General features: G+C 41.3%; 1 protein-coding gene and 1 long non-coding RNA gene across 4 annotated transcripts in view; one reads left to right on the forward strand and one right to left on the reverse strand.

Moving 5' to 3' along the window:
- Nucleotides 1-9139, reverse strand: part of LOC122554947 — a 15833-nt gene extending 6694 nt beyond the window's left edge. Inside the window, exons 1-2 of the long non-coding RNA XR_006313119.1 lie at nucleotides 9051-9139; nucleotides 8741-8904 (exon numbers count right to left, since the gene is read on the reverse strand). This is a non-coding gene — a long non-coding RNA (uncharacterized LOC122554947). The remainder of the gene's footprint in view (nucleotides 1-8740; nucleotides 8905-9050) is intronic.
- LOC122554946 (cysteinyl leukotriene receptor 1-like) overlaps nucleotides 1-12331 on the forward strand; it is a 74769-nt gene that overhangs the window by 40718 nt on the left and 21720 nt on the right. The window contains exon 1 of one of the 3 annotated variants that reach the window (XM_043700396.1): nucleotides 6405-6458. The exons of the other annotated variants lie outside the window; for them this stretch is intronic. Within the exon in view, the coding sequence (XP_043556331.1) occupies nucleotides 6456-6458 (3 nt within the window). The 5' untranslated portion in view covers nucleotides 6405-6455. Of the gene's footprint in view, nucleotides 1-6404; nucleotides 6459-12331 lie in introns of those variants that run through there. 3 annotated transcript variants of the gene reach the window in all.

Genomic DNA, 12331 nt, shown 5'->3' on the forward strand with positions numbered 1-12331 from the left:
CTGACACCTCAGTCACCTGCCCTGCCTTATTTCCCAGGAGTAGGTCAAGTTTTGCACCTTCTCTAGTATGTGCATCCACATATTGAATCTGAAAATTGTCTTGTAAACACTTAACAAATTCCTCTCCATCTAAACCCTTAACACTATGACAGTCTCAGTCTATGTTCGGAAAGTTAAAATCCCCTTCCATAACCACCCTATTATTCTTACAGATAGCTGAGATCTCCTTATAAGTTTGTTTCTCAATTTCCCTCTGACTATTCGGGGGTCTATAATACAATCCCAATAAGGTGTTCATCCCTTTCTTATTTCTCAGTTCCACCCAAATAACCTCCCTGGATATATTTCCAGGAATATCCTCCCTCAGCACAGCTGTAATGCTATCCCTTATCAAAAACGCCACTCCCCCTCCTCTCTTAACCCCCATTCTATCCTTCCTATAGCATTTGTATCCTGTAACATTAAGCTGTCAGTCCTGCCCATCCTTGAGCCATGTTTCTGTAATTGCTCTGATATCCTAGTCCCATGTTCATAACCGTACCCTGAGTTCATCTGCCTTCCCTATTAGGCCCTTTGCATTGCATTTGTATCATTAATTAATTTAATTTGTTCTGAATACTATGTGCATTTAAATAAAGAGCCACTTAACCTTGCTGTTTTGCTATTTTCTTTTCCTCTTGGACCAAGTTTTGTTTTCACTGCAGGTTAAAAGAGTGAAGGCTGATTTGATTATGTGGACATTGAAAGAAAGTTTCCTCTTGTCAGTGAGTCCAGAAATAGGAACAATGATTTAAAAATTACAGATCGCTGTTTTAGGACAGAGAAGAGAATTTTTTTCTCTCTGGATTGTGTGTCTTTGAAAATATGCCACAGAGGCAGTGGAAAAAAGTTATTGAAATATTTTTTAAGGAGGAAGTAGATTCTTGTTTAGGAGGGGGAATCAAAGATTATCAGGGATAAATGGGAATATGTACTTCCAAACACAAACAGTTCTGCCGTGATCTTATCAAATGGCAGAAATGACCCAAGGAACCAAATGGCCTTCCCCTTCTAATTCATATGTTTGTTCCACCCAAATATTATCCACTTACCATTAGTATCACCAATGGTAGAGTGAAGTGTGTGCAAAGCAGTGAGATTACATGAATTGTGGCTTCTCCAGGTAAACTAACTTTACTTTCTTTCATCCAAACATTGCCTAATTCTCACCTCTGATTTCAAGTATCTCTCATCCAAAATTCAACCCGAAAAAGACCTTCCTAAGTTCTTGTAAGGTCTGTTTACAACTACAATGAAATTACAAAGTTGTGGCCTTTCAATCAATTGGGTACATAATGTTACCCCATTTTCATGTTTGGATTAAACACGGCTTAGAAGTTCACGCCAAAACTTTCACAAATTTCTTTTGTTTACCTGAATTATCAGTTTCAAAAGCAATGTTTTTTTTTAAAAGTTGTGAAATATGATCGATTATATGAATTCAATCATGCCACCAGGAAAACTACTGAAATTTTCTTTACATGAAAAGATATTATTTACAATTTAACACAATGGAACTTATTGAAACCATGTTTTTCAATAGAACTTACAAGAAAATGTTAAATTTTTCATCCTGATTATTGATCATTTTCTTTCTGTTTTGAGTAAACCTATCCAATGAACAAAGCTCTTGCAGTATGGCAGTCAGTGGCTGGAAACTTGTGATGTGAATATTTCTTCCAAATAGATTAGCTTAGTGGTTTACTAAGATATCTTTGCAAATCTTCCCCATCCTTATAAAATGATCTTCTCGTGAAGAATCTCGGGTATATTTGGCTGCGGTTGTGACAAAAAATTTCCCACATTCAATAGTTTGAATTTGTGGGACAAGGAACATTGAATTGAATTGAATTGAATTTATTATCACGTGTACCGAGGCACAGTGAAAAGCTTTGTCTTGCGAGCAATACAGGCAGATCACAGAGTTAAGTAGCATTAACAAATAAATGATAGGTAAACAGGCAAGAACAAAAACACGGGTACAGGCGAATGTTAAGAGTTTGTGAGTCCATTCAGTATTCTAACAACCGGGGACAAAAGGGATGTGGTGGAGGAGCTGAATGAATAGTCTTAATTCCGCTGACCAAGAATTCTGTTAGCTCCTTGTGTTTGTTAGAACTGAGGATGGAATTGAGTAGGGTAGGGTGGTTGGAGCAGACAAGACTATTAATTAAATTTGCATTCTCAGAGGATCCTGGCAGAGGAGAGCATGTTCTCATTCTGCTTTATGTTGCACAATCAGACTGGGGAGGGATCAGGTAGTGGCATCATAGTATTGTAACTGGACTAGCAATCTGGAGATCTTGGCTAACACCCTTGAGTAATGGGTTTGGAGCCCACACTGGCAAATGGTGAAATTCGTAGTAATGAATCTGAAATTTAAAAACTAGTCAAATGGAAGCTGAGAAGCCATGTCAATTGTTGTAAAAACCCATCCGGTTTACTAGGAGATCTCCAGATCTGTAAATGCCCTCTGAAAGCCATTCAGCTGGAATTCTCTGATCCTATCGACACTATCCCAGATGTTATCATCTGTAACCCATGGACTGGATAGATTCATCACAAGTGATGGCATACAGTGATGAAGGCAATGCCCTGAAAGTCCTCAACATTGTCTCTGGACATCATGAAGTTTTATTACATTGTATCAAACATAAGTAGAAAATTGTTCCTATTTGAAAAAGGAACAAGAACGAGAGGGTAAAGAAGCCAGAATGATTATGAGAGAACACTTTTCAGACAGTGATAAGTTAAGAGTATGGAATGTACTGACAGGAAATGTGGTGGAGGTAGGTTCAACTGAGGCATTCAAGACTGCTTTGGATGATTATTTCGATTATATGTTTATACAGCAGGAGATTACCAAATGCAATAATGCTAATTTGGAGAACTGTACAGGCATAATGGGCCAAACAGCCTCTTTCTACATCATCATATCATGCTAACAACTTGCCTTTGTGTCATCATCAAACTTGGTGACATGACATCACCTTCCTCATCCAAGTCATTAATGTATATTATTAGTAACTGTGACCCCATCACTGATCCCTGTGGCACACCATTAGTTACAAGTTGCCAACCTGAAATCTCCCCCTTATCTCAGCTCTGTTTTCTGTAAGTTAACCAATCCTCTATCCAAGCTAACGCTTCCAACAACATGGGCTCTTACCTTATTAATAGCCTAATTCATCGTACCTCTTCAAATGCCTTTGAAATTCCATATTTCCATAGATCATAAGATATTGGAGGAGAAATTATGCCATTTAGCCCACCAATGCTGTTCCACCACTCAATCATGGCTGATACGTTTCTCAACCCCGAACTCCCGCATTCTCGCCATAACCTTTGATCCCCTTGACAATCAAGAACCTATCTATGTCTGTCTTAAATATACTCAATGACCTGGCCTCCACAGCCTTCTGTGGCAATGAATTCCATAGATTCACCACTCTTTGGGTGAAGAGGTTTCTCCTCATCTCTGTTCTAAAGGATCTTCCCTTTACTTTAAAGCTGTGCCTTTGGGTCCTAGTCTCTCCTGCCAATGGACACATCTCCCCAGTGTCCACATTTTCCAGGCCACTCAGTACTCTGTAAGTTTCAATTCGATCATCCTTCTAAATTCCATCACGTATAGACCCAGAGTCCTCAAAGTTCCTCATATGTTAAGTTTTTCATCCCTGGCATCATTTTTGCGAAACTCCTCTGGACCCGCTTTTGGGACAGTATATTCTTCATGAGGTATGGGGCCCAAAATTGCACACAATACTCTAAATGTAGTCTGACCAGTCCCCTATAAAGCCTCAGAAGTACACTCCTGCTTTTATATTTTAGTCCTGTTGAAATAAATTGCTTCCCTAACTACCAACTCAACCTGCGAGTTTACCTGAGGGGAATCTTGGACTAGGACTTCCAAGTCCCTTTGCACTTCAGATTTGTATATTTTCTCCCTATTTAGAAAATAGTCTATGTCTCTATTCTTCCTACCAAAGTGCATAGCCTCACAATTTTCCATGTTGTATTCCATCTGCAGCTTATTTGTCCACTCTCCTAACCTGTCTAAATTCCTCTGTCGCCTCCTTGCTGCCTCAATACTACTTGTCCCTCCACCTATTTTTGTATCATCTGCAAATGTAGCCAGAATGCCTTCCATTCCTTCATCTAAATTGTTAATGTATAAAATGAAAAGTTGTGTTCCCAACACTGAGCCTTGTGGAACACCACTAGTAAACAACTGCCATCCTGAGAAGGACAGCATTTATCCCCACTGTCCACTTTCTGCCAGACAGCCAAGCTTCTATCCATGCTCACATTTTGTCTCTACACCAATTTTCCTCCTTTGTGGCATCTTGTCAAAGGCCTGCTGGAAGTCCAGGTTGATAACATCCATTGGCTGTCCTTGATCTAATCTGCTCGTTACCTCCTCAAAAGAATTCTAACATTCTAAGATTTGTCAGGCATGACATCCCCTTGATGAAACCATGCTGACTTTACCCTACTTTACTATATGTTTCCAAGTTTTCAGAAACCTCATCCTTCACAATGGACTCCAAAACCTTACCAATGACTTGGTCACACTGATCAGCCTGTAATTTCCCATCTTTTGCCTGACTCCCTTTTTAAATGGGTGAGGGGGTTACATTAGTGATTTTCCAATCCTTTGGGACCCCTCTAGATGTCAGTGATTCCTGGAAGATCACCACTAACATCTCCACTATCTCTTCAGCTATCTCCTTCAGAACTCTGAGGTGTAGTCTATTCGGCCCAGATGATTTGTCCACCTTCGGACCTTTCAGTTTTTCTAGCACCTTCCTCTTGGTGATACGCCCCCCCCCCACCACCACCGACTCTCTTGAATCTGTCTGACCTTTACCAGAAAACAGGGAATCTTGGATAATGTCCTGACAACAAATTCCACCCAACACAGATCAAATAGTTCATCTGGGAGGGATTTGCAGTGCTTCATGCGACTGTTGCCTTTTGCCACAAATGCCTTTCACCAGATAATTTGTCTGATTGAAACACTTATGAGATCAGTGTGCGAAGAGCCAACTCAGCTCATCATGCCTATACCAGCTCTCTGAAAGAGCTGGACGAGTAGTTCATTCTCGCCTTGGCCTAGAGCCCTGCAAATCTCTCCCTTTCACCGATGTATCCGATGCCATCACGCCAATATTCCTTCCTAGGCCCCAAAACATACTTTCTGATTTTATACTGCATTTAAAATGGGATATTGCAATTACTTAGACAAAAATAATCAGGGGGTGCCTTGAGACATCCCAAGGATATGAATGGCATCAATACCTCAAACTCATTTATGAAATGGCCAATTTGCTCAAGTAATGGAGCTGTATACCATCATTAGTCAGCACCTTTGAGAGAAGAGGATGGAAATTAGGAAGGATAAAAAAGAGAAGAGCTTGCGAACAGATCCACCCATTGGAGGAAGTGGTTACCACTTGAACAAAAATATTTCAAAACGGAGGGTTTCTGGTGAAATCATGATTAATGCAATAGTGAGATAAGTAGTCACTAAAGATGACAGAAATATAGAATTTGCATTGGTCTAGTCCCTATCTGAAACTTAGATGTCTCCAAGCACTTTACAGAGTGGTCAATGTCACAATGTAGGAAACCAGGCAGGAAATTCTCAAAAACAGCACAAGATTCCATACATTACATCTATTGGTTGACCTGCTTGTTACCTCCTCAAACGACTGTAAAACAAAAACTTGTTAGGCATGATTTCCCCTTTATGAAGTCATGCTGACTCTGCATGACTTTATTATTATATTTATAAATCATGTATTATTACATACTTTTCAGAAGGGAGATTTTTCATCCTTGCTTGGTCTGGCCTACATGTGACTCCAGACCCTCTGCAATGCGGTTGACTGTTAACTGCCCTTTGGGTAATTAGGGATGGGCAGTAGATGTTGATATAGCCAGCAAAAGCCACATCCCAGGAATGAATTTTTAAAAAAATCTTATTTTCCCAATGACGGATGTTAAGCTGTTTGGCCTATAGTTAAGATGCTTTTTGTCTCTCTTTTTGAATAAGGATATATCACACATCACTGGGCTAGCACAGAAATCAAACCCGGATATTCCCAGGGTTGTCACAAAAGTTAGAGCTCTTAAAAAGTACTCAGAATTGCCTACTTTATCTGCCTTTTAGACCCAGATTGACGGAAAGCACAGACCAAATTTCTTTACTTAACAAAAATTGCTATTCATTACAAGTAATTAGACTCTCTAACTACACAAACAGTTAAGAAATTGTATCATGTAATTCAACTAATTAGAATTCTAATCCCCATATAAATTCCCACACTCTCTTGGACACTGGTGGAATGAATTAGTGATCCGCTCAGTGATGAAGTTATTGTTGGTAGTGCTATCAACGACTTATACACTTAATGGTAAGGTCGTGGGGAGTGTTGCTGAACAAAGACACCTTAGTGCAGGTCTTTCAACTTCCTTAAAAGTGAAGTTATAGGTAGATACGATAGTGAAGAAGGTGTTTGGTATGCTTTCCTTTATCAAGCATTGAGTATAGGTCATGTTGCAGCTCTACAGGCCACTTTAGAATATTGTATTCAATTCTGGTCTCCCTCCTATCTGAAGGATGTTGTGAAACTTGAAGAGGTTCAGAAAAGATTTACAAAGATGTTTCCAGGGTTGGAGGGTTTTAGCTATAGGGAGAGGTTGAACAGGCTGGGGCTGTTTTCCCTGGAGCATCAGAGGCTGAGGGGTGACCTTTACAGTGGTTTATAAAAATCATGAAGGGCATGGATATGGTAAATAGACAAGGTACTTTTCCTGTCCAGAACTAGAGGGCATAGGTCTGGGTGAGAGGGGAAAGATATAAAAGGGATCTAAGGGGAAACTTGCTCATGCAAAGGGTCGTGTGTGTATGGAATGAGCTGCCAGAGGAAGTGGTGAAGGCTGGTACAATTATGACATTTAAAAGGCATCTGGATGCGTACATGAATGGGAAGGGTTTAGAGGGATATGGTCCAAGTGCTGCCACATGGGACTAGATTAATTTAGGATATCTGGTCAGCATGAACAAGTTGGACCAAAGGGTCTATTTCTGTGCTGTACACCCTTATAACTCTAAGGGGCAACTTATTCAATACTAACCTGTTGACTAGCGATCAGTTTAGATTCCACAAGGACCAACCACCTCCTGACCTCATTACAGCCTTGGTGCAAGCACAGACAAAAGAGCTGGACTCATGGGAAATCTCTGGCAAGGTTTAGAGGAGATGTGAGGAAATATTGTGTTCACCCAGGAAGGGATTGGAACCTGGAACTCACTACCTGTAAGGCTGGTAGAGGCATAAACCTTCATAACATCTCAGAAAATATTTAGAAATGCACTTGTGATGCCAAGGCATACAAGGCTCCAGGTCAAATGCTGGAAAATGAGACTGAAATAGTGAGCTGGCTGAAGTGCCTTTCTCTGTGCAGTAGATCTCTTTGACCATGATCTGCAAAGGATGGCACGGCAGCTCAGTGGTTAGCACCGCTGCCTTGCAGCACCAGGGACCTGGATTTGATTCCAGCCTTGGGCGGCTGAATGTGTGGAGTTTGCACATTCTCCCCATGTCTGTGTGTGTTTCCTCTGGGTGCTGTGTGTTTCCTCTGGGTGCTCCCATTTCCTCCCACAATCCAAAGATGTACAGGTTAGGTGAATTGACCATGCTAAATTGCCCATAGTGTTCAGGGATGTGTTGGTTAGGTGCATTAGTCGGGGGTAAATGTAGGGAAATGGGGGTTTTGGTGGGATACTCTTCGGAGGGTTGGTGTGGACTTGTTTGGCCAAAGGGCCTGTTTCCACCCTATAGGGATTCTGTGATTCTTCTCCAACATCTCATGCTGTTCCTTCACTATTGCTGGGTCAATACCCTGGAACTCCCTCCCTCAAAGCTTTGGGTTGAATTACACCACATGAACTGCAGTTCAAGAAATCAGCTCACTACCTTCTGAAGGGCAATTAGGCAATAAATGAATATATATGTAAGTGAGCTTGCTGAGCTTGAAGGTTAGTTTTCAGACATTTCATCACCATGACTAGGTAACATTGTCATTCAGAGTTTCTGGTGAAGCACTGGTGGTATGTCCCGCGTCTCACCCCCCATTCTCTATCTCGATTTCATAAGGTGGGTGATGTCATTTCCGGTTCTGGACAGGCAGATAGGGTCTAAATCAAAGTGTTTATTGATGGAATTTTAGTTAGAGTGCCATGCCTCTAAGAATTCTCGTGCGTGTCTTTGTTTCACCTGTCCTTGGGTGCATGTGTTGTCCCAGTCAAAGTGGTGTCCTTCTTTGTCTGTATGTATAGAAACTAGTGATAGTGGGTTGTGTCTTTTGGTGGGCAGCTGTTATTCATGTATCCTGGTGGCAAGTTTCCTGCTAGTTTGTCCAATGTAGTGTTTTTTACAGTTCTTGCATGGTATCTTGTAAATGACATTAGTTTTGTTGGTAGTATCTAATGGATCCTTTGCGTTCATTATTTGCTGTTTAAGTGTATTGGTAGGTTTGTGGGCTACCATGATGCCAAGGGGTCTTGAGTAGTCTGGAAATCATTCCTGATATGTCTTTGATATAAGGTAATGTGGCTATAGTTCTTGGTTGCATTGTGTCTGCTTGTTTGGGTTTGTTTCTGAGGAATTGGCAAATTGTGTTTATTGGGTACCTGCTTTTCTTGAAAACACTGTATATATATTTTTCTTCTGCTTTTTCTAGTTCTTGGTTGCTGCAGTGTGATGTAGCTCATTGAAATATTGTCTTGATGCAGCTCCGTTTGTGAGTGTTGGGATGATTTCATGCCAAAAATCTTTGTTCAATACCACGATGGACCTTGAATGGACAAATGCATTAGAACGAACCATAAGCTTTGAACAAAACAAACACAGAAAATGAATATATTCGCACTTCAAAAACCTCTCTCAAAAACACGTTTCATACAACGCTTGGATAAAAAGTCTTTCAGACCGTCCACTTACCGATACAGAAAAAGCAGTCCTAGTCAGAGGTTAGACTACAATTACAAAGACGTGAGTAAAAAGGACTTCCTTGCAGTATTTGAATCCACATTAAGAAATAACGGTCTGTCAGAGAAAACACAGCAGACCATAAGACAAACTATTGCACCTACATTAGGCTGAAAAAAAGACAGGAAACACACTTGATGCCCAAGAGAATAAAGCCTTAGAAAGACTTTAAAAAGACAAAAACATTGTTATCCTACCTGCAGACAAGGGACGGACGATTGTTATTTTTAAAAAATCTGACTATCTTGAAAAGGTAGATGTTCTACTTGCAGATATGGGCAGTTACCAACAGGTGGCAATAGACCCGATCCCACAACTGCTAAACAGAATCTCATCCTTTCTCACAGCACTTAAACAATCAGGAGAATTAACCAGGACAGACTTTCAAAACATGAAACCAGATGGATCCAACACACCACGCTTCTGTGTATTACCAAAAGTACACAAACCTGGTGTCCCCCTCAAGCCCATAGTCTCCCTACCTGGTACACCAACATACAGACGAGCCAAAGAACTCCACCAAAAACGAAAACACCTAATTGAAGATTCACGCCACTCCATTCACTCCACTAAGAATTCCTGAACACCATCAAAGACAACAAGATAGAAGAGGATGAAATAATGGTCTCCTTTGATGTTACGGTCCTTTTTACATCAATTAACATCAATTGGAAACAGGCCCTTTGGCCCAACAAGTCCACACCAACCCTCCGAAGAGTATCCCACCAAAACTCCCATTTCCCTATTCTGTTGCTCTACATTTACCCCTGACTAATGCACCTAACCAACACATCCCTGAACACTATGGGCAATTTAGCATGGCCAATTCACCTAACCTGTACATCTTTGGATTGTGGGAGGAAACTATCTTCTTTTCCACCTATCCACACCACCCTCCTCACCGGCCTATCATCCCCACCTTGACCTCCTTCCACCTATCGCATTTCCAACGTCCCTCCCCCAAGTCCCTCCTCCCTACCTTTTATCTTAGCCTGCTGGACACACTTTCCTCATTCCTGAAGAAGGGCTCATGCCCGAAACGTCGATTCTCCTGCTCCTTGTATGCTGCCTAACCTGCTGCACTTTTCCAGCAACACATTTTCAGCTCTGATCTCCAGCATCTGCAGTCCTCACTTTCTCCTCAAAGAAACACTGGCATAATTACTAGGAAAACCTGAACCACAAACATCAGACAGCACCAACTTCATCAGCAAAGACAACATCCTCAAGCTAGTGGACCTGTGCCTCACTACCCACTTCACATTCAATACCAATACCTACATACAAGTCAACAGAACACCTATGGGATCACCAATATCATGGTTCATTGTGGAAGCAGTAATGCAGAGACTTGAACAGGCTGCCCTCCCATCTATCCAACCCAAACTATGGGTCCGCTACATGGATGACACCTTTGTCATCACAAAACGGAACAAATTAGAGGAAACATACAACACCATCAACAATATCATGACAGGCATAAAATTCACAAAAGAGGAGGTGAATGTCAACAGACTCCCATTCCTAGACGTGACAGTTGAACTTACAGTTAACGGAGAGCTTCAAACCAGCATCTACAGAAAAACAACCACAGAGCAATAATTAACTTCAGAAGCAATCATCCCAACACGCACAAACGGAGCTGCATCAAGACATTTCAAGATTATTTCAACAAGCTACATTACACTGCAGCACCCAAGAACTACAAAAAGCAGAGGAAAAATATGTATACAGTGTTTTCAAGAAAAGCGGGTACCCAATAAACACAATTTGCCGATTCCTCAGAAACAAATCCAAACAAGCAGACACAATGCAACCAAGAAATATAGCCACATTACCTTACATCAAAGACATCAAAGTTGGGCGGCACGGTGGCACAGTGGTTAGCACTGCTACCTCACACTGCCAGAGACCTGGGTTCAATTCCCGCCTCGGGCAACTGCCTGTGTGGAGTTTGTACATTCTCCCCGTGTCTGCGTGGGTTTCCTCCGGGTGCTCCGGTTTCCTCCCACAGTCCAAAAATGTGCAGGTTAGGTGAATTGGCTGAGCTAAATTGCCCATAGTGTTAGGTGAAGGGGTAATGTAGGAGGATGGGGTCTGGGTGGGTTGCGCTTCGGTGGGTCGGTGTGGACTTGTTGGGCCGAAGAGCCTGTTTCCACACTGTATCTAATCTAATATTGGAAATGACTTCCAGACTACTCAGGCCCCTTGGCATCATGGTGACCCACAAACCTACCAACACTTAAACAGCGAAGAATGAACCTAAAGGATCCATTAAATACTACCTGCAAAACTAATGTCATTTACAAGATACCATGCAAGAACTGTAAAAAACACTACATCAGACAAATTAGCAGGAAACTTGCCATCAAAAGACACAACCCACTATCGTTAGTTTCTATACATATAAAGGAGGACACCACTTTGACTGGGAAACAGACACATCCTAGGACAGGCGAAACAAAGACATGTCCGAGCATTCTTAGAGGCACGGCACTCTGACCAGAACTCCATCCATAAACACATTGATTTTGACCCTGTCTACCTTCCCTTGAAAAAAAGAACCAGAAATGACATTACCCACCTGAAGGAACCAACACCTATAAATAGAGAGGCGGGACATACCACCAACATTTCACTGGAGACTCTCACTGATGATGTTACCTAGCATGGTGATGAAATGTCTGAAAAAAACCTTCAAGCTCAGCGAGCTAACTTACAGACTTATCATCAACCTGAGCTACAAATCCTCTCAAAAATCGCTAATAAATGGATATATCCTATGAATTAATTTTTTTTAAGAAACAAATCTGATGGTGACTAATATTGTCTACCTTGTTAAAATCTGCCATCCCACAATTTAAATGGGTTGGATATCGTGGCAGGGGAATGTCTGTGGAAAAACTGGAAGGGTTTCACTGAGGAGAAGAAATCCAACATGGTGGAGAGGCTGTGCTTGTGAGCAAATTGGTAATATTAGAAGCTTATGGTGAGCAAAATGCTAAAAGGCTAGGAAGTTAACAATTTTTAAAGATGTACTCTCTTAAGTGACTTGGGAAAGAGTTTTCCTCCCTAGCTCCAAGGCTGGAGATAATAAAAAGTAAGCAAGAAAGCAAACTGTTAGTCCAGATGTTTGCAAGGCACTGATACAAATTTGTGGTTGATATAATGGTTATAGAGAGGTAATATGAGTGTTTCATGAATGATGGGGGCCGTGGGGGTCGTTTGTTTCC

The sequence above is a fragment of the Chiloscyllium plagiosum genome, chromosome 12 (genome assembly GCF_004010195.1).
Source record: "Chiloscyllium plagiosum isolate BGI_BamShark_2017 chromosome 12, ASM401019v2, whole genome shotgun sequence".
NCBI lineage: Eukaryota > Metazoa > Chordata > Chondrichthyes > Orectolobiformes > Hemiscylliidae > Chiloscyllium > Chiloscyllium plagiosum.